Here is a 19,984-nt window from a genome sequence, read left to right as displayed (position 1 = left end):
AATTGACAAATGGTCAAAATTGTTGCCCTAGACCCTGTAGCATGAGTCTGGAATCTCTTGGATAGAAACCTTACACTAAACCTGAAGTAGTAAAATTACAAAGAAAAATTAATAGCAATGATTTTTCTGGAGACATATTTGGGGTGCTTTGTCTAGAGCGAAAAACTTCAGTGGGACCAGTAGAAGAGACTGAGAGGTATCATTGAAGTTTGCAAGACACAGAAGTCTGGGGTTTGTTCAGAGAATAGCTATTATTTTGTCTACTGATTCACTAAAATAATTTATCTTTCTTCCTTTGACTATATATAGATGACGGTTGCCCACTTCCCTTACATGTGGCTGTATGTTTACCTTCTGGGCACTGCAATGTGGAAAGGAGTTAGATACAATACTTCCAAGCCTTCCCCCAAAGACCCTCCTCTCTTTCTCTCTCTCTCTCTGTCTCTCTCTGTCTCTCTCTCTCTCTCTCTCTCTCCCTCTCTCCTGTCTGGCCAAATACAAAGGCTGATAGAATTGCAAAATGGAAGAGCCTAGTTTATTTCTTGAATGGCTGTATGGAAAATCACCCTCAGTATAACCACTTTGAACTAATGGATGAGCATAAAACAAACGTCACTTATTAAGCCGTTGGGACATGAAGGCTGTTTCTTCCTTATTGGTTAATAGAAGTAATTTTTGCCTAAGAAATTTGGAGGGCTTAAGATTTATACCGATGAGATACTTTGAAAGAGCTGTATTGAGGAAGCACACTGCTACATCTGGAAAACAAATATTTGTAGACAAAGTTCCAAGTATATGTGCATGTTTGTTTAGAAGTACCAGATGTGGACCACACAGAGAAAGAACTGAGCTATTTTATAGCAGCCTTCTTACCTCCCCTTCTTAATTTTTTGTGATCCAAACCTGGAAAGGTCAGGACTATTAGCTACCCAGTGAGGAAGGAAATATCAAGAGATATGATGGAACTAAACTCCAAAACAAAGAATCCACAGAACATTCCAAAAACCTATAGACACCATGTTTTCAACATTTAATAACTTTTGGCAATTTTTTGCAAGCTAGAAATGTATCTCTTTATCATATAAAAGTCTGAGCTAGTATTTTGGCTCTGCTTCATCTATTTCTTTCACCACTATCCCTAGTAATTTACCTTTATACATATATTTCCAACTTTCCTGCATTAAAGGCAGTGGAAGAGGCAAAGAGCACCACTACAGTGGTTGAACACATGAATCCTGCTCACATTCAGTATCAGTGATATGGCCACACTTGCTGCAAGGGACACTGAGGTATGATATTTATTGTGCATGACCATTTGCTAATCAAAAAGTATTACTACTTTGGAGAAAGACAGTAATAGATATTAGATAAAACCCAGCAATTTCTACCGTATTTTACTAAATTAATTTTAAAGAAGCAATTGCATTTGTATTATATCCCATGGGGCACCTTTCTTTAATATACTAGTAACATGTACCAAAAAAAAAAAGAAAACCTGAAAAGAAACCAACTAAATAAATACAATAAGACCCCTCTTTTATCAGTTCCCCAATTTTTAGATGGAATCTTCTGCCTTTGTCTTTTTTTCTTAATCTCTCATCCTTTAATTCACAGTAACATGGTTCTGCTGACACTATTTTACTGATACCACACTCATAAAAACAAAGCAAAACAAAATCTCTTGTTTCCAGCTCTTGTTCCTTATAATCTTCCTGTGTTATAGCTGCTGTGTATAGCTGTCAAGGTGACAAAGATAAAATGAACATAAGCCAGCCACTTGTTGCCTGGTTGGTGTGTGTGTGTGTGTGCATGCATATGTGAGTATGTGACGAGTAGGATACTAACGCTGGATTTCCAGATAGAATTTACTAAGTATGGGGCATTTCATATAAATGGCATGAGGATTCCAGTGCTGCTAAGGATAATATTTAGTAAATGTCTGAAAATCTAAAATGGCTCCTATTCTATATTTGGAGGACAGCAAATAGATAAGCTAAATTCAGTTTTTCTTCCAAATACATGACTTATTTGGTACTGTTAATTACACCCTTTTCTAATGAGAAGACTTGAGTTAAATTATTTACTAATCATCTTTTTTTGGTCATGGTAAAGTTATGTTGTAACAGAGAGATACAACAATAATTTAGTTACTTAAAAAGGATAGAAATTTCTTTCTCTTTCGTGTTATAAATCAAGGTCAGTGTTACAGTCAGCTGATAGCTGTGCTCCACACAGGCATGGCTCTGTTCTCTATGATCTCCAGCTTACGAATTCCGGCTTATATTTGAGGCTTGTGTATCTTCCTATTATAAACTATAATATTTAACTTATTCAAGAACTTTTTCCATCTTTAGACTCCATTATTTATCCTTAAGGGAGCAGATTTTTGGGTTGACTAAAATAAGCAGTTTGGAAGCTATGATAGCCCTCTGGTAAACTACTCCTGGATTATTATATAGTGGTTACATCTGCAGGATTTAGAGGCCGACTTACTGGGGAATATTTTCAACTTTGTTATTTATTAACTGTGAGAAGAACTTAAGCGAATTATCTAATCTGTGTCTATTTACTTATATCAGAAATGCATGTTTGGGATTGACATATATACACTCATATGTATAAAATAGATAACTAATAAGAATTTGCTGTGTAAAAAAATAAAATTCAAAAATTCAAAACAAAAGAAATGCATGTAATAACAGTCCTACCTCAATGATAGATTGAATCAATTAATAGATTTAAAAAGCTGAGAATAGTAGCAAAGCCATAGTCAATATTCAATAAGTAATATTGAATAATGTCAACTAAAATAATAAGCACTTTTAAGTAGGGTAAGGAATAAGGTAAGGTGTTGTCTCTTTTGTTTACTATTTTATCTCCAGTGCCCAAAAAGCCTGGTATGGAGTAAGCACTAAAATGTTTCTTGGGTTAATAAATTTTAAGGTATTTCACTAAAATATCTTCCATCATTTATATTTGTTAACACAAAGAATTCAAAACTCAAAATATGGTTTAATGTAATTGATGTATTCATCCCAGATATTTTCATTCATGTAACCAACAAATATATGTAAACTAATTCCAGAGTGTTGGCATGTGCTAAGGATAAGTGAATAAGTAGGATTTGATCTGTGTTATCCTGGAGCTGCCACACTGGTGCAGTAGACGGCCGTAGAAAAATAAAAGTAAGAAATGTAGCTAGTGCATTTAAAGCTTATATCAAAGGGATTTAATTTGTTAAATTTTTAAAAACAAAGGGAAATGTATACATCTCACCTGGGATGTTAATTGGGTTAACTTTTGAACTTCATGAATGTCCCTTACTTTACTGTCAGTTACTATATTTTAAGACAGTCTGTTATCAAGAAATAGGAATTATTTATTTTAGACATATAAGATCATTCACATATTTTCTGCTGAAATAGTGCTAAGATGAATAAAGTACAATAACCCACTAAATAAGCAAAAAGAATATTTTCTGAGAATTTATTAACTTCAGACTGTAGGAATCCAGTAATCTTTACATTTTTGCAAGTATATTAATATCAAGAAGTTATTGCTTTAACAGTAAGATCTAATACTTCCAAGTGATCTTTTTGATTTTGGTGTAGTATTTTTTTTGGAGTATGGAATAATTGCATAATCATAGTTTGACCTTTAGAGTGTTTTATAATAATAGACTTCTATACATGTAGGTTAACCAAAACTATGATTAGTTGGAATGTTATTACCACTAATATAGAAGTTTGTAATGCCATCCCAGACATATAAAATTGGATATAAATTAAATTGACAAATTTCTTATCAAAACTGAAATCATAGAATTAATATGGATTGACTATTCTGATAATACTCTTTCAAAAATAATTTGAAATCACTTGCTCTTCAGATTATCATTTGATTTATAACTGATATGACAGTTTCTTATAAAGTCTCTGAAGCAAATCACAGTCCCGTAATATCATGTTCAGGTTGATAGGAGATACTGTCTGCCTTAGGTTATAAGAATGCTCACCAGGGTTGGGGCCTTTGGGAAGAGTTGACACAGTTATTCAGCTTGTTCAGAATCCCCTTAGGAGATTCGTAGGAGACAAGTTTAGGCCAATTGACTGAGTGATCTGCTGACTGAACAGCTACTAGGTATGTATTAAACAAGTTTTAGTACAAAGCACTATGCTAGAGTGTTCTTCCAGGTGTTAGGGGAGAATTGTTGTGGAATCCCCAGGGGTGGAATGAGTGTGACTGTCTCTTCTAATTGCACTGAGCATGTTTATAGGGGTAGCTCCTGGCTGAGTCTGCTCAATGTTTGTGGGAAATGATAGGGATATAGTGCTTATACCTCTAGATATTCGGGTTCCTTTTGAAAAACCTGTTTGAACTTCTGCTAATTAATTTCAGTGGTGCTTTTTAGCTCTAGGTTTCCAGGGCTGTCAACATTACTTATTTAGCCAGTGATGATACTATAAAATCTTTTGAAAGCAATGCAGGGAAGTGCACAAAATCATATATTCTGGAGCCAGAGTGTCTTTTGTTTGAATCCTCAATCTTCTTCCTTTTAGCTATGTGATTCTGGTAAAATATCTCTCTGTGCTTTGGTTTCCACAAGTGAGGAATAGGGACAATAATAATACAAATCTTATAGTAATTTTGAGAGGAATAAGTGCATACAGAGACATAAAGCACTTAGCAAAATGCCTGGCACATAAGCTCATTCGGGAAGCATTAGCTTTATGTGTGTTAGATGGGACTTACACTAAGATCTCATAATAGACCTTTTTTGTTGTCTCTCCAGATAAATTTTCCAAGCTTCTCTGATCTGCTGTGTTGACTTGCTCTGTGCTGCAGGATGCTAAAATATAACAGTGTGTGACTACATCACTGGGCTTCCATGTCTTTTAGCTTCCTATAGCATTTAGCTAATGGAAGACACCAGAAGTAGCTAAGAAGAGAGAGATGTCAAAATATTGATGCCCCTCTCCCCTTGCTTTGTGTGTGGTATTAGACAGATTTCTCGATACAGATCCTGATTAGGAACCTTATTCCAAATTTTGTTCCTGTCACATTGCTTTAATCCGTATTGTTTTTGGAATTGGGGGAAAGTCTTATTGTCATTGGTCACTGGGTGCTTCACTCTCTCTTGTTGGTTCTCTTAACTCTGTTCTCTCATATATAATCCCTTTCTTCAGTTAAACACATGGAACATGTTGGATATGACATCTTTTTTGATAAATTAAATATAAGATGAGGACAAAAATATGTCATTAAATACTTCTCTGAAGCTCACTAAGAGATTCCTGAAATGTCTTTGCTCTCCAGTCACCAAGCACCTACTCTTCATCTAATTTTATGTGCTTAAGGTTACAGGGAAGCAGAGGGATAACATGAGACGTCAGATTTACGAAGGATCTTGTTCATGGAAAATTGACATTTTAACTTGCCTCCTCAATGTGCCGGGTAGGAAATGATTCTTCCTTAGTGCTTTCACTATTTTTTTCTGTATAATAAGCCACCCTAATACTTAGTGCTATAAAACAAAAGCACTTTCATTTAGGTCACCATTCAGTGGGTTGGCAGTTTGGACTAGGCTCAGGTGTGTGATCCTTCTCATATTGGCCTGGATATTATTTTCTGGACTTGATCACGATTCTGGGGCATTTGCTGGAATAGCTAGATGCTCTCTTCATATGAGTGTGATCTCTTATCCTCCAGAAGGTTAGCCAGGCTTGTTCAAGTGAGGGAGGAATAGGTCTCAGGGAATGGGCAGAGCTGCAAGTCCTCCCTCTTGAGGTATAAGCTTGGAACTTGTACAAATCACTTCTTCCACATTCTGTTAGATTAAAACAAGTTGAAATGCCAGTCCAGATTCAAGGTATTGGGAAATAGATTACTATTGTGGTCTGAGGAGTTGTAAAGAGAATCTATGTCCATTTTTTCAGTCTACCGTAGTCCTACCTCCCAAAGTCAGGTGAAGTGTTACTCCAAGAGAATCAAGCATAATTCACATAAGCAGATCAAGGATATCTGTTAAAAATAAAATCTGACTTTTTCTTCTTAATTAGATGCTTTCTAAGCTCCTGAATAGGTGATTTGCTCTAGTGCTGTCAAAGCAGAATAAAGAAAATGGACCAGAATACCTTTTAGGGAAAATCCAACATGTATCTCCTGATTTTGAATGGTGAGCAAAATTCTGGAGGCTCTTTCCACTACTGCTTATATTCTTAAAACTATTATACTGAAATAGCTCATGATGGTGGGGTGAGAACAAAGTAGGAATAACTGCCTGTGGAAAAGATGGAAGCTGTCTCTCAATTTCTCAATCCTGCCCCCTTCCCCACTTTCTCCATGACCCTTAAGAGTATCTTAGAACTTTTGAAATTCCATATGAAGGACTACAGAAAGCACAGAGAATTTTCCTGAAGTAAAATGACTAATGATCCCTAGAAAACAAGAAAATTTAAATCTGGGAGTGAGAAGACAGCTGGTCAAGTCAATAAATAGTACTATACAGAATTGCCTAATGGCAAGGAGGTGACTTTTTTACAGATACTGTTAGAATTTGATGGTAAAAATTTTTATGTTGTCTTGAGTTTTTTAATTCCATTAGGTGTGCTATCAAAATTTTAATATTTAAAGTTGTGTTATTAGCACAAAAATTTGACCATCATTGTCCTAGTGGGAATATACTTTCGTATCAGACATTAAGCTACAGAGGTTCAAACCCTATTGTCATTTGTGCTCAATTAATTTCTAGCATAGTGCCTGGGTCTAAAACACATGTACACAACAAAGCAATTAAATGTTGTGTCCATGCAAAAGTCTACAGCTTAGTATAGAACAGATTTTAGTGTAATGACCTTAACAGTAGTTTTTGTAATGTTTATGTTTGTAAGCATTTGTTTTTATTTTCCCTTGAAACTACCTATGAGATGCTAATCAGAATATAATAAAATGCATGTTCTGTGGTGTGTGTGTGTGTGTGTATATATATATATATATATATATATATATATATATATATATATATATTGTATGTTTACACTTGATTCTTTTCCCATTTGAAATTTTATACTTGCTCCAAGGAAGTAAATTTTCTAAGAATTTTTATCCAGATTTTGATTCCAGAATTTATTTTGCCCCTTTGTACTTGACAGTCATAATATACTCATATGCATATTCCTATTCATTATAAACAGTTTCAGAGCTGAAGATTTCTCCTTTGGCAATGTATATTACTGAGTAAGCTAATGATGATGGACACTTGACAAATCCTAAAATGGAAATGGTAAAAAACATAATTTAAGATAAGCAAGATAAACCAGGGGAAGATTTATGGCCTTTCTTCTTATTTACTGTCTCCCTGGCCACTTATTTTTCTCCTGTCAATATGCATTGATAGGCTTGTATTAGTAAAGAACATTTGTCTAGAAAGTTGATGAATGCTATAAGAGAACATGAAAACTTTCATATGAGCATATTATTGCTTAAATCATTGTCATCTTGGTTCTCAGTAGATTAGAACTTAACTCATTTTTCTATGATTGATTTTATTTTATTTGGGATTTAATTTTAAGTTAAAATTTAATGAGGTAATTTCCTTTCCCTCATAATTGAAGAATAAGGATAAACTTTCTCCCCTTTTTCTCAGAACAGTATTCTCCTTTTGGAAAAATTCTGAAAATGCAACTACCTTTTGAGGTTTGAACATATTTTTTAGCTTGGGGCTTTTCTTTTTGTTCACTTATATTTCACTGCCTTTCCCTCATATGAATCTGTAAAAAGAGATTTTCCCTCAAAGATGAGTAGAATTTCCTCTTAATCTTAAATTCACATCCTTGATCCCAATTCACAAAGGTGTTTTTACCGCATATGCAGAAATTTATCAACAATAGATGCCCAAAATTGTTAAGTACACATTTGTTTTTCTTCTGAAATATTCCTTTATTCATAGGCTTCTGTTGCCTGGTGGCATGCATATTTATTCTTAAAAGGAAGGTGAATATAGTATTTAGAGAATAAATAGAATATTTTTTGTTAAGCTGCTGAAAATAACAAATCATGCTAATTAATTAATTTGTCATATATGAACTAACAGCAAGCAGTTTAACTCTACTAGTTTCAACTGAATTAAAGTCAGTTTTTAAATAAAAATTTTTAGGAATTCAGATCACTCTTCCATTTAACATCGATTTGCATTTAAATATCTTTTAACATTGTTTCTAAATTATTTGTTATTCAGTGAGCAAAACTGATGGTTATTGCGTTAAAGTTTTAATGAATAAAGGTTGAGAATATTTAATATAATTTCATGATAATATGTATGAGAGTAGATTATTAATGAAAAATGCAGAAAATGTTCTGTCATTATAGCTGGAAGGTTAAGGAATTAATTTTACAGACCATGAAATGGAAGTAACTTCCCCACTATTTTATTAACCAATGCTTAGATAAGTATAATCAACTCCCCTGTTCAGAGCATGTCTCTTCTCTTATTTAGTGACACTAGATCGACATTTCCATCAGTTCATTAGGTTAATATAATTCAATAAATAATACCCAAGTAAGAACCAGATCACATTACATGATTATTTCTTGATAAGATGCCTTATTTCATTAAGCAAATACATCAACAATTATGAAAGTGCAACAAGTGTGAATCTGTTAACTCCATTTTTTATAAGTTATGTAGTTTATTAGCATGATGGCATCAATACAGGAAATCAAGGGGATACTTAGAATAAGCTTCACAGATAGTTTTTCTCTATTGTTTGGATAGTTGTAATTTAAAGTATGTGTTTTTCCTATAAATGTTAAAATCGAGTATAAAAACATACTCAGATAACATATGAACTGTCCTCTACATTTTCAAAATATTTCATTATGTAGATGCCAACAATGACTAGGAATCAGTAAATGAACCTGCTTAGCACAGTATTATTTTAGTTTTACCCTTGGCAGTGTTTCGAATTTTTCATCATTGAAAACTTGTCTCAGCACTTCAGAAATATTTGGATTTAGACAAATTTAAAATCATGCTGGGGAATGGGTGTGTGGGGCAGAGGGGAGGGCCATCAAAATGCTACCTTGGCTTACCTGTGATTTGATTTAATTGAATACACATGGCAGAAAAATAAATAAATAAATACATATATTTTATTCAGTGACCAGAGAAAGAGGTAATGGGACTACTGTCACCATTGCCCATTTCCCTTCTTTCATCCTTGTTAGAGATGCCCAAGTTCCAGATTGTCCTCTTTAGAATTAATATGGCTAATGACAGGTATAATGTACAATAACCCTTCTTGGAATTAGATTTAATTGCTACTAGGCCCCATCTTCATTGCTTGCTCCACAGACTAACTCAAAGAGGTCTTTCAAAAGTTTTAAAGTATCATGTGGAAATTCAAAATGTAAGGTCTCACTTCTGACCTCAAATCCCTGCTCTTTCATTGTGCTTTCTCTGCCCAATCCTGTGCAAGGAAACAGGGCAAGTTTCCCACTGTTACCCACCTTCAAGGTATGAATACCTATTGTTGTTAGTTTTAACAGAAGATTCAAAATAAACTCAACTCTATTTTAGCTTTTAAAGAAAAGTAGACATATTTAATTCTATACATATTTCCATATTACTTATTTTTCAAGGCAAAGTAATAATATACATAATTCTATGGGAATTTCTCCAGTCACAGGTAATTTTCCCACCTAAGGAAAAATAACCAACACAAATATTGTTCATTTTGTTGCATCTTAGTTTTGCTGTCAGTGATATTGTTTGGACACTATCCTAACATTTTATTATGTTTAAATAATAAAAAATATGTATTGACTCTGATTCTTTTCTATAATTTAGAGATTATTATATATGTTGTTATTTAATAGTAAGCATTTCAATGATGAAAGTTTCCATTGCTCCATCCAGCCTATGCTTGATGTTCATGCCATTAAAGAATAGTAATGAAGCACTCAGTCCTTGGCTCACTCCAAGAACACAATAAATCTTCGTTGTATGTGCTCCCCTGAATGGCTTGTTTTATACTATAGCAGCGTATACATTTTTAATACTTTGTTTTATTATATTGTAGTTCTGTTAGACTTTGCTATTTATTATTAGATGGCTTCAGTTTCACATATTATTATTATCTAAAACTTCTGTAATCAGACGCCTCACTGTGTTGTGGGTAGAACTTTTCAAAACCTTTGAAAGACCACTTAGAATATATATGTATATATATAAATATATATATATATGCACGCATACATATAATGGAATATTACTCAGCCATAAAAGGAATGAAATCTTGCCATTTGCAACAAATGGATGGGCCTAGAGGGTATTAAGCTAAGTCCGCGGTCCCCAACCTTTTTGGCACCAGGGACCAGTTTCGTGGAAGAAAATATTTCCACAGGCCAGTGGTGGGGTCGGGGGGGGGTGTTCTAATGCGAGTGATGGGGAGAGATAGGGAGCGGCAGATGAAGCTTCCCTCGCTCGCCTGCCACTCACCTCCTGCTCTGCAGCCAGATTCCTAACGGGCCGCGGACTGGTACCAGTCCACAGCCCATGGGTTGGGGACCCACGGGCTAAGTGAAAGGTCAGACAGAGAAAGACAAATACTGTATAATTTCACTTTTATCTGGAATCTAAGAAAACAAATGAATAAATATAACTTAACAGAAACAGATCACAGATACAGAGAACAAAGAGGTCATTGCCAGAGGGGAGGGGTTTGGGGTGGGGAGGAAAAACATAGTTGAGGGAGATTGAGGTACAAATTTCCAGTTGCAAAATAAATGAGTCATGAGTATGAAATCTACAGTGTGGGGAGTATAGTCAATAGTTATGTAATATCTTTGTACGGGGATAGACGGTAACTAGACTTATCAAGGTGATCATTCTGAAATATTAATCACTGTGTTGTGTTATAGGAACTAACATAGTGTTGCAGGTCAATTTATACTTCAAAAGCAAACCAACAAATAAACTCATAGAAAAAGAGATCAGATTGTAGTTACCAGAGGCGGGAGGTAGGGGGATGGGGAATAGGATGAAGGTAGTCAAAAGGTGCACACTTCCATTTATAAGATAAAAAAGTACTAGTGATGTACAACATGATAAATATAATTAACACTGCTGTACATTATTCATGAAAGTTAAGAGAGTAAATTTTGAGTCCTCATCACAAGGAAAAAAATTTTCTATTTCTTTAATTCTGTATATGAGATGACAGATGTTCACTAAATTTATTCTGGTAATCATTTCATGATGTATGTAAGTCACATCATTATTTTATACATGTTAAACTCATATAGTGCTATATATCAATTATATCTCAATAAAATTGGAAGAAAAAATATAATGGACTACAATATTAGACACAAATAAGCAGTGCCATCACTAGGTAGATATGTAGACCAAATTATTTTCAATGCGCTGGGGAGAAGGATCAGGGAAAGCAAGCTGACATGACATGTGGGAATCAGGACATAACTCTGAAGGAGAGATCCAGGGAAAGCCCAGGTTGATCAGGGGAGGAGGTACCTGCATACAGTTGGCGTACAGGGTAATTAATGTCTCAGTTGAGTGGTTTAGTGACTGAAGGAAAGATTTCTTCAAGGAGTGAAATTGGTTCCCTACATTTTTGGACTTCTAAATTTCTAGAGAGAAAATTTAGACAATTGACACAGTTTGGAGTTAAACTAGCAATAAGGACACACAGAAAACCAAGCCAGAAATAGCAGGGAAACCATAAACCATAGCATATATCATTTTGGTTATATTGAAATAAATTATAGTGAAAACACAAGCCACATATTTGTGAAAGATACTTGTAATATACATCACTTTAAAATTATTGCTATCAAAATTATATAATTATGTGTTTAGAAACAATAAGAAAATAAAAATATCTAAAAGAAAACTATTCCAGACATGAATTGGCAATTTGTGAAATTAACTGAGTGACACATACACATAAGAAAAAAATGCTTAATTTCACTAGTAAATTCTTCAAGAAAATCTAGAGGAAATAATTTATAAGTAAAATATCTTGAATTTTAAATGCTGACAATAATATGGTGATCTTTATGCATGTTATTAACCCTAAGTTAGCTAACAATATCCCATCAAACAATAGCAACAAAGACTGCAAATCAGATAATGTTGGTGCATTGCTATTTTGAATGTATAGATTTAAATAATGGGTGTTTCTATTTCATATAAATTATCAAATAATATTTATTCTTTAAAAATAAGCACATATTATTACTGAAATTTATTTAAACATATTTAAGTAAGAAAATGTTTTCTTAGATTTGGTCAGTTACCTTCACCCTTACTCTACTATCTAAGTACTAGAAAATTGTGGGCTGAGAACAGTTTAATTATTAGAAAATTGTAAAAATAATTAAAACAGCAGAAGCAAAAGATATTTATTTTATTCCTCCTTTGTGTTGGCTTCTGTTTTGATTCTCACATTTGGAACTGATGACCTGAAATCTAGTAACTCTCACTACTATATTCTTTGAGAAGCAAAGATCATTGAGTGTAATTTTAGTTCAGTGTGAAGCTTTAAAAAAAAACTGGAAAAATTATTCATGCTTTTTTTGTAATTTTGAAAAGGCCTTTTCAAATAGTAACTTGATGATTAACCAAAATTCAGTAAACAATATTTTGATTTAAAATCTAGGCTATAATTAATATCATATTGAAGGCATGCACACTTATAAATTTGAGTATAATTATTTTTGTTTACATTTGTTTTTTAATCTCCTATGTATTCATAATATTTTACCAAATTAATTATTATATCTAAATTTTGCACATTCCTTTCCCCATTTGTAAAATATTTGCTGCTTTTCAACAAGGTATGAGGCACTAACCTAGACACATGGGATATTTTAGTTAATATAGCATATGAAAAGATTATAATATCTGAAAATTGTCAACCAGAGGTACCAGTCATTGCTGGAGGAAGTTATCAAGAGGATGTGACTGCTGGTTAACCTGCACACTGGACCCGGGCAATTGGAGGCTCCACACCCACTCTCCGCCCTTGGAAAGCACCTTCTGCCAACCATTCCCACACCAAGGAGTTGTTTTAAAGACACAGCCTTGAGAGAGTAAGGTATGTTGAGACCATCTGGATTGAATACGTGACTGGACCCAGGTAAGGCTTCTATATAAACCTTTAAGATTTTGGTGGGAGATTGCAGAGATCTACTTGTCTTAAGGCCACAAAGGCAGGTCTCACATGTAAGATTCCTTGGTTATTAAAACTGCCACATATTAATCTGGGGTAGCCTGCCTCTTCTCTCCTTGTCCTACGTGTACAGGGTCCAGTTTAAGAACCAAAAAGAATTCTAGTAGAAGTGGGCAGACAACAATTAGATGACCAACAAATTATGTATAATGTTGGATGGTGATATTTGCTGAGAAAATATTTATTTTAAAATAAATGTGGAAAAGAGAAATGGGTTTGGAGGATTGCAGTTTTAAATAGATTGTTTAATATAGTCCTCATCTAGAAAGTTAGATTGTTTAATATAGTCCTCATCTAGAAAGTGGCATCTGACCCAAGACTTACAGAAAGTTACACAGTTAATTTCATGGCTATCTGGGGAAAGATTGTTCCAAAGAGAGTGATCAGTCAGTTCAAAGGGAAAAATGTTAGCATCTTTAAGGAACAACAAGAAACCCAGAATAACTGAAGTGACATGAGTTAAGGATATAGAGGCAAATAAGATCAAAGAGATAATATGATCAAGATCTAGTAGATCATTTGGGAGGACTGACTAATTTTGAAGAACAGTTGATAAGTTTTGAGTCAAGAAATGAGATGCTCACCCTTATCTAATTAAAATAAACAAAAGAAAAAAGAAATGCAACCTGCTTTGTATTTGGTGTTCAAATAGATGGTAGGGGCAAAGGCCAGTAAGAAAGAACACTTAGAAGCATATTGCAGTTATCCAGGTAATACTTTTAGGCCAGGATTGTAGCAGGAGACGTGATGAAAAGTCATTGTATATCAGATAAATTTGAAGGTACAGTCAACACGATTTTCGAAAATATTGGATATGAATGAGAGGAATGAAGGATGACTGTAAGGTTTTTGGCCTGGGCAAGTAAAAGATCGATTTGTCATCAACCTACATAAAACAGGTGGAGAATAGGATAAATTTTGGGTGAAAATTAAAAGTTAAAATCTGGACATATCCCACTTAATTAGACATGCAAGTGGAAATTTAGAATAGTTAGTTGTATATATGTTTGGATTTTAAGAAAGGGGTAAAGATGGGAGGTCTAAATTTCAAAAATTTCAGTTTACGTCTGTAATTATTGCTATATCTATATCAAGATACAGATATAGATATGTATAGTAACTGAAAGAATAAGTAAGATCATCAAGGGCCAGGATTTAAATAGAGAAAAAAACAGATTAGAGCCTGGATTACTCCAAAATATGGAGTTAGGAAGAAGAGGAACCAGTAAAGAAAACTGAGTAAAATAAAAGAAAAAACAGAAGAATGAAGAATCCTGGAAGCCAATTGTGCTTTTGCCAGGATAAAAGGAATAATCAACTGAGGTCAGTTCAACCACTGGCTAAGGTAAGATGTTGTTACTTTTTTTGTTGTATTTGTTGGCTTGTTTTTGTTGTTAATGCTCTTTAGTTTTCTTTACTAAGTTTGATTTTTAAGTCATTGGAATCTATTTCATATGTCTGAGAGCAGGATTGAATGTAATAACATTCAGGTTGTGTGTTAAAGTTCTAATAATGTAGGTAGCTTCCTCTCAATGAAAAATATTCAGATATGAATATAGACAGATATTATATTTTCTGAAAATTATTGAACATGCAAAATAAAACAATTATTGTTTTAATTATATTTGGAACAGTGGTTACTCAAATGGCTTTACTTTAATTCTATCTCAAGTGTAAGCAGTCAAAGCTAATTAAGTTATTTTGTTTGAAAAGTAAGCACACATTAAGTATTAATTTCCTCAGATATTACCAACTCCACAGACAAAGAGAATCAAGTGATTGAAACTAATATTATCGAGTGTATTGTGTGCATTTAGTGAAATAAAATTGACCAAACCAATAGGGTAAATATTTTCAAGTCTATTTTTCTGGAGAAGTTAGGTAATTTTTTTACTTGCCAGTAAGGAAATAATAAAATCTCATCTGACTCCTAAATACATTTTTCCACTGAAGGAATTTCAAGCATTACTGGAAAATTATGGGAAGTATCAGTATTACACAGATCTGGTAATTTATTTGATCAAATCTGACCCTCCAGTTTATAGCAGAAACAATCATGTACCTATTAAGTATGAAATCTGTTAACTCTGCCCTTATGAAGACTCCAGTAGTACATCATTGATTTCCAGATGAAGGAAAGGAATAACTCTGAAATTAAATTCAATATTTAATTGCCAAAAAATGGTAGTTAAATTAACAATTCTTCATAATCAAACTTAAAAACTTAATATGCCTTATCTGGTATCAGTATGATTTTCTCATAGCAATTATAGGTCTACAACTGAAGCTTGGTTTGTTGTGGTGCTCTTAGTATTTATGGCATGGTGAACTCAGGCAGGCGATGCAACTAGCAATTCCCCCATTTCTGATTTGACATAATCTCTTCTTTTATAAATAGTTGTTACTCATATGGTAATTATGGGCCTTCTTAGAATGTGTTTACTTATTGTCACTTATCCCCCTGGTGATTATAGAATAAATGATTATAAGGGGCATTAATAGGCATCTAACTCATTTTTTCTTACTACCTTAAGCCACTCTATGTAATCCTCCTCAAATATTTGTCTGATTTATGCAGGAAGACTTCTAGCAATGGAGAAACTAATTACTTATTAAGTTTAAAAACTAATACTTTCTTAACTAAAACTAAAAATTTTCTGTTTTCTGGGCAATTCCAGTGATAAGAAATTTTTGATTATTTTTTAAATACCCAGTATGTTTTTGTTTTCTTAGCATTAAATTAAACCTTTAATATGTGTTAGGTACTGGTGGTAAAATTATTGAAATAGTCTTGGTCTTTAAATATTTTACAACATAGTAACAGAATACATAAGTGCCTATTTATAAGTTAATAAGTCGTTGCTATTTTAAAAGGCTTGCTAACAGACTAGTCAAAGCCAAATTTCTATATAAATTCCACCTAGAAATTACCCTGGGCAAGATATTTGTTCCTCAAAGGAACAATAATACAGGAGAAAAAGAGGATAATTCATGACATAGAAAATGGATATCATGTAATCTCCTTGTGAAGTTTCTGTCTTTCAGTTTAGGTTTTATTCTCCAGGCTAATCCAGGGCAAGTTTTCTACATTGCAGTCTTTCAAAATTTGCAAATGATTACTATGCACAATTATCCCTCTCTATTCTTATTTCCTATGTCTTAGGTTGTCTATATTCTGTTTTCTGGACAGTCCCAATCATTAATAAAACTTTACATTCCTTAAGGTTCCTTATCTCCAGTCTACCTGTCACTAGTTTTTTCAAGATTTCTTCAAATACAGTGGCTTCCAACATCCTCAACAAAATTATCAATAAAAAAAAACTCCACTAATTTGTTAATGCACATTTTAAATGTTACCCAAATTATATTTCATCAATTATCTAATCATAAAGAGAAAAGTTGGAACTATCATTTCTCATTCTGAAACTATACTATTGATGAAGGAAGAGTGGTTTAGATTTTTTTCTTCATCTACACATCACTGACACATAGTTCATTTACTCTCAATAAATTTTACTGGTTGATCCCATAGGAAAGGATTGTACAAAAAAATTAAATTGTTCACAAGTATATTTATAATATTTTTGTATTGTAAATGTGTCTCACATCCTTATCGATGGGTAGACATCAGTGATTCAATAAACACTTGTCCATATTCAAGTGGTTGCAGGAGAAAATCACAACTTGTACCAAAGCTCACTATAGTCCTACCACATTCTATTTCCAAATTACATGCAATAATTTAGCTGCTTTTTCCCCTGAGTAAATCATGTTTTACCTTTAAAGATGTTTAAAAAATGTTATAAGTGAGATTAGAACTGCTTCTAGGAATTAAATAAAGTGAAATTTATTTTTATAAATACTATTTTATTTCACAAAAATATAAAAATATAAATATACATTTATAAAAATATGAATGAATTAACAGAAAGACATTCTTCAACTAAATAAATATGGCAGTAATAGTCATTCCTATTTCTTTAGAGATATATTTTTTCATATTAATTTACAAAGCAGTTGCACAAAGTTTCATTTAATAGTAAAGGTGACTGTCAGTCAGTTAAGAAAACATTATTTATAAAGTTCTTATATCTAAGCCAAGGCACAAAAAGCCTTTTATGTACTTTTTATCGGTTATTGATGTGATATACTTTCCTTCAGAGATTGTTAGTCAAAGAGGGTGAACTGGTTATTATTACTTTTTAAAATCTATGTCATTCGTGTTCATTCACAGAAACTTACTGATTAAGCAAACTTTTACTAAGACAACACCTAAGTATTGTTTGTAATTTTGATTTTTAAAAAATTTTCCTCCAAGGAAGAGAATGCAGGCCACTCCATCTAGTAACAAAGAGAGTACTTCCACTGATGTCCATGAAGTCATACCATACTCTTAATCTCGGTCACTATCATCACCCCCATACATATCAGCAAGTTTTTTAAAACGAGGCCCCCAGTCGCTGAGGTAACCGTAATCTTGGTTACAATCTACTGTGGGAGATTCCAGAGAACTGAGTGAATCTGCTATGGAATCATTTCCTTCATAGGCGTACGTTGCCAGTGAATCATAAGGAGGTGCACTTGGGTCTGAGTCATTTTCTTTTAATCTTCGATGGATAAAATCTTGCACATCAATATTTTCCCACAGAGGTACAGTCCTCCTTATCTGAAAAATTGTTTCAGGCATTACATCCCTTCTAAATTTACTATCTTCTCTTGCTTCTGGATTCCTTAATGTGCCAATGTCAAAAGCTTGGGTATCTTCTTCCCCGCCGCCTTCATCATTGTAGGTCACAATGTTGTCCCGGACATCGTCTTTTGAAATTATCAAAGGTTCCTTTTTTCTTTGCCTCTTCAATGCAGCAAACAGCACAACTAAAACTATTAACAAAAACAAACAAAAAAACAAATACAACAACAACAAGAAGAAAAAACCAAAGAGAGAAAATTGTGAGATTCCATGATTCGGGTTTAAATTAATATAGTGCACTTTTGTATTTGTGACCTTGGTGTGGTGTAAGAAGTGTTAAGTTCATTTGGATATAAAGAGTAACTATCCTACACAAATACAGGATGATTTGGGCCAGTGACTGGATGTACTATATTGATAAAGAAACAGATATTGCAATGCCATTTATTTACTTTCAAGACTCAATCTCCTATGGGGCTCTGGCACTGAAAATCTTCAGTTATGGCGAATGCATTTAGCCAACTATAAGTATGTAATACCTCATTCTTCCCCAATGCATGTTTGTTTCAAAATACTAAAATTCTAAAGCTACAATCATTATTATCCCAAGAGAAATTCAGTACCAATTTAATATTATCTTAAGGACTCAAGGGAATACAGGCAAAGTATTGCTCACATATATGCATATGTCATGTGTATATGTATGTATAATACATGTTATGTGTATATGTATCATACATATGTACACACACACACACATAAATATATGCTACTAATCTCATCTATTCCCATATGTCACATCTGTTTAGTTAATTTCTTTTATTGACCTGGTTTTGAAAGCCTGCTTAAAATCTGAAATATAACTCTATAAGCTACAGTATAAAATTAAAACTCAAACTCATCCTTACCTTGTTCTCATCTTACAGATATTACCCTATTTCTGAGGACTTCCTTGATATATAGTTGCATTCAAACTTTGGGGCTGAAATGTTAATTGTGCTCCCTGTAAATGCTGTATTATTATTTACATGCTTATGTTATCAAGTTAACTATGAACTTCCCCACATATGACATACTTCCTTATTTCTTGTTATACTACTGGAATTTAAATTATTATGCATGTATTTGACAATGAACATTTGAAATATAAATATATTTTGAAATTAAAAATTACATTTTAAAACATAAGAAAGATCACATGATTTCCAACAAAATACGTTTCCATAGAAAATGAACCAAGTACATAATTTTATACATAAGAAAGTTAAGAATTAAAGAATATTTTCCAAAAGCATACTTATTTCTGGGGAGAAATAAAAACCAGGTTTTCCTTACTTTATGGAAGTTAAATGTTTTGTCAATACTACTGAAGTCTCACTGAAAAATAAGAACATGTTGCCTCAGAAACCTACCATTCATTTTCTCTGTCTTTGTTTTGAGATTACACAAACTCATTTCCATTGAGACTGCACTTCACCATGGCCCTTGAGGCCTCTGTAACTACACTTAGGGCCCATACAATGCTATTGTCATATTGGCCAATACATTTTCCTCAGCTCTTACTAATTGGTAATAAGAAAACAAAAGATTCATTAGAAGTATCTTCACTAACCTCTGCAGATCAGGCTTTGGGTGCCGAGCTATATTCAGAATCATGTTGAAGACATTTTAAAAAACTTTTCATTAATAATGAGACATATCTATACTGTCTTCTGTTAAAGGATGATCATAAATTAAGTCCAACATAGACCTGAAATCCACAAATCTAGTGAATCATGCAGTAGAAAAACAGGGTTCTTCCTAAGTTTAATACTGAATGAATTAATTTATAAATTCTCTATGCGTAGAAGAACAACCGTATAGTCAAATAGTTTTAAGGTTTTCCTAACTAATATAATGTTTACGAACTTTCACAAATGGTCCTCAGAATCTGCTCTGAGGGTTTTCTGCTTTGTCAGGCCACAATTATCTGCTGCTTTTCCCTTGACTGAGGTTTTTAATCTGGTGTATGTGAACGGAATTCAAAGAGACTAAGGTAAGG

At 33.2% G+C, this 19,984-nt stretch overlaps 1 protein-coding gene across 1 annotated transcript in view; it reads right to left on the bottom strand.

Annotated features, from left to right (window-relative positions):
• Positions 1 to 17,646: 17,646 nt before the first annotated feature.
• The window catches only part of CDH9 (cadherin 9), a gene marked incomplete at both ends in the record, with an annotated part of 78,634 nt that continues 76,296 nt past the window's right edge, over positions 17,647 to 19,984 (bottom strand). Inside the window, one exon of the mRNA XM_082837241.1 lies at positions 17,647 to 18,134. Coding sequence (XP_082693367.1) covers positions 17,647 to 18,134 — 488 coding nt within the window. The remainder of the gene's footprint in view (positions 18,135 to 19,984) is intronic.

Source organism: Leucopleurus acutus (genome assembly GCF_964270905.1).
Source record: "Leucopleurus acutus genome assembly, chromosome: 3".
Lineage (NCBI taxonomy): Eukaryota > Metazoa > Chordata > Mammalia > Artiodactyla > Delphinidae > Leucopleurus > Leucopleurus acutus.
Note: the sequence above shows the minus strand (reverse complement) of the source record. Positions and strands in the feature narration are given on the sequence as shown.